This window comes from Physeter macrocephalus, chromosome 6 (genome assembly GCF_002837175.3).
Source record: "Physeter macrocephalus isolate SW-GA chromosome 6, ASM283717v5, whole genome shotgun sequence".
Lineage (NCBI taxonomy): Eukaryota > Metazoa > Chordata > Mammalia > Artiodactyla > Physeteridae > Physeter > Physeter macrocephalus.
In genome coordinates, this window is record NC_041219.1 from 89,797,628 (window position 1) to 89,801,280 (window position 3,653).

Here is a 3,653-nt window from a genome sequence, read left to right on the forward strand (position 1 = left end):
GACATTCAGTGCCTCTCTTCCCCTTAAGGCATTACTGATTCAAAAGTAGTAATGAAAGTTTGAGAAGCTGAGCAAAAAGCAGTAGCTAAATGGCTGAAAAACTAAACTGGTCTTCCTGTAGTCTTACAGAGCTTATGGGGGGAAAAATACTGGAGGTTCAGGACCTAACAAGATAGAGGAAACCTGGCAATCATCCCTTACTTTTAGTTGAAACCCTCAAAGGCCTACACCTAAGGAGAGACCAGCTCCTATAAATACTAAAGCTCAACTTTTCATTACAAAATCCCTGGCTTGATTAAGATAGTCTAAGCTTACCCTAACTGACTGTCAGAAGCAAAAACAAACGCTTGCAAGAAGAAGACTACACCATTCAGGGCTTCAAATTATCTCTTTAATTTTTCATAAACCATTTTCCGTATTAAACAAAAAATTACTAGTATTCCAGACAAGATCAAATGACAAAAACTGAAGAGATATCAGAGAAGAGAAACAGATCCACAGAAGAGCCAGGTACTGGAATTATCAGACTTGAACTTTAAAATAACCATAATGAATAGGTTTGAGAAATTAAATGACAAGATGGAGAAATTCCATAGAGGAAACTGTATGAAATATGAAATGGAAATTCTAGAACTGAAAAAAAATCACATTTAAGAACTCAACAGGGCTTAACAGCACACTGCACACAAATAAAAAGATAATTAGTGAACTAGAAGACAGGTCAGAAAAATCATCTAGACTGAAGCTCACAGAGATAAAAAAGAAAAAGAAAGGGAATTCCCTGGTGGCCCAGCGGTTAGGACTCCTTGCTTCCACTGCAGGGCGCCTGGGTTCAATCCCTGGTTGGGGAACTAAGATCCTGCAAGTTGTGCAAAGGAACAACAGTAAGGCTAACAGTTGGCTTCTCAACAAAGTGATGAAAGCCAAAGATAATGGAACGACACATTCAAAGTGTTGCAAGATAATAACTGTCAAGCTAGAATTCTATACTCAATAAAAAAATGTCCTTCAAAACTAAAGACAAAAAAAAGAAGAAGACAAATTAAATACATTTTCAGACAAACAAAAACTCAGAGAACTTGCCACTGGCAGACCTGAATTAAAGGAATACTAAAGGGAATTCTTCGAATAAAAGGAAACTAATCCTATGTGGAAGCACAGATATGCAAGAAGAAATTTAGCAATAAAAAGGGTAAATAAGAAGGTAAATCCTAAAGAATATTGAGCTGACATTTAAGGATATATGAGAACAGGTAAAAATAAAGAATTTATGGAATGAAAAGCTATGATCTTCCAGGAAAACAATTTGCAGATGAATTAAAGGAGAGAATGTTTACTGTCCAGATCTGAATTATGGCTGGAAAATTAAGCAGAGGCACTATCTCAAAGCAAAGAGCTTAAATACAAACAGAAATCATGATGGAAAATACAAGACTTAGAGGATAGATCCAGGAGACCTAATACGCAAATAATGGCAGTTCCAGAAGAGAAAAGAGAACAACAGATGGCAATACTTAAAAAAAATACTATAGATTGCTGGATACAAAAATATACAAAGGCTCAAAAGAGTGTGCGTCCGTCGGGTGCTCGCATGGGGCTGGTACGGCGCCGCTCAGGGCTGCGGGAACCTGGTAGCGCGGCTGCAGCCTTGGGGAGGCCGGGAGGAACCGAGAGGCGGTACGAGCCGAGGACTGAGCTAACTGGACAATGGCAGTTAAGTAGGTTTTGAAAAATGTCTGAAGTTTAGTGAACTGCATCTACGTTCTGCCTTTTCCCCATCCTTTACAAAAGAATAAATGGGATGTTTGAGAAGAGAGCTGTATTAAAAGAAGAGTGTTACAAATGGCTTCAGAATCTATGAATGCAAAACAAGCTAGGAATCGCTTCACAAAGGGGAAAAGGCAACAGCACCAGCAAATAAAGAACAGATCTTCACTTGGTGATGGTGATGGAGAAGACTCCTTTATCTTTGAAGCAAATGAAGCTTGGGAAGATTTTCATGGTTCTCTTCTTCAGTTTTATGAAAATGGAGAACTCTGTGATATCACATTGAAGGTTGAACTGGTGGCTAGAGCTTGTTGTGAATACATGAAGTTATATTTTCATCCCTCCAGTTGTCTGGCAGTAAGAGCCTTTGCAGAAAGTCACAATCGTATAGACTTAATGGACATGGCGGATCAGTATGCCTGTGAGCATTTTCCTGAAGTGGTGGAGTGTGAAGACTTTGTTCGTTTGCCGCTGTGGCCAGTTGATTTTCTTATGGGTGCTGTGGCAAAAGAACAGATTGTCAAACAAAACTTAAAATGTAGAGATTTATTGGATGAAGCAAGAAATTACCACCTTCACTTGAGTAGCAGGGCAGTACCTGACTTTGAATACTCCCTTCCGACTACCCCAAGGAAACATACTGCTGGTGTGCTATTTTGTGTAGGTGGTCGAGGTGGATCAGGTGACCCCTTTTGCTGTATCGAATGCTATTCTATCAACAAAAACAGCTGGTTCTTTGGACCAGAAGTGAACAGTCGAAGGTGACATGTGGGTGTAATCTCAGTGGAAGGTAAAGTGTATGCAGTGGGTGGACATGATGGAAATGAACATTTAGGTAGTATGGAGATGTTTGATTGTCTCACTATTAAATGGATGATGACGGCATCAGTGAACACAAAGAGGCGAGGAATTGCCTTGGCCTCCTTGGGAGGCCCAATTTATGCAATTGGAAGGTTAGATGACAACACTTGCTTGAATGATGTTGAGAGATATGACATAGAATCTGATCAGTGGAGTACAGTGGCACCAGTGAATACTTCCCGTGGAGGAGTTGGCTCTGTGGCTCTTGTGAACCATGTTTATGCAGTAGGTGGCAAGGATGGAGTAGCTTCCCTATCTAGTGTGGAGATGTGTGATCCACATCTCGATAAATGTTTAGAAGTTAAAGAAATGGGTCAGCGAAGAGCAGGCAATGGAGTTAGTGAGCTCCATGGTTGCTTACATGTTGTTGGTGGTTTTGATGATAATTCTCCTCTGAGTTCAGTTGAACGGTATGATCCTCGAAGCAACAAGTGGGATTATGTAGCAGCCCTTACCACTCCCGGCGGTGGAGTGGGGATCGCAACAGTGATGGGCAAAATCTTTGCAGTTGGTGGTCATAATGGCAATGCATACTTAAATACAGTAGATGCATTTGATCCAGTGCTGAATAGGTGGGAGCTTGTTGGATCTGTGTCTCACTGCAGAGCTGGAGTAGGTGTAGCTGTGTGTGCCTAACTAGGCAAATTCGAGATGTAGGTCGTGGATCCAATAATGTGGTTGACTGTATGTGACTTGAGTTCTAGCCACCAACAATTTAATCATATCTGATAGGCAAGAAAGACTACCAGGATTTTGTAATGGCCACCTTTGAACAATTTTAACTATTACTAGAGTCTCATTTAAATGTAAACTGTTGTATTGTGACTACGTGCAACTTTTGAAATGGTAGCTGAAACTACTAGTAATAAAATTGATACTTCCCACTTTAACAAATAATGAAGTAGGGAAGGAAGACACTCTAACCTGAAACCACCATATGTCCCCCAAAGAAAATATGTTTAAAGGAGTGCCAAAACCTTGAAATTCTTTTTTTTTTTTTTTTTTTTTTTTATAGTACTAAGGGA

The 3,653-nt window shown here is 40.0% G+C and overlaps 1 protein-coding gene across 1 annotated transcript; it reads left to right on the forward strand.

Annotated features, from left to right (window-relative positions):
• Window positions 1-1,722: 1,722 nt before the first annotated feature.
• On the forward strand, window positions 1,723-3,389 carry LOC102981097 (kelch-like protein 8). The gene is given in 1 exon segment (XM_055085163.1): window positions 1,723-3,389. A coding segment is annotated over 1 exon segment (1,422 nt). The 5' UTR covers window positions 1,723-1,842; the 3' UTR covers window positions 3,265-3,389.
• Window positions 3,390-3,653: the final 264 nt, after the last annotated feature.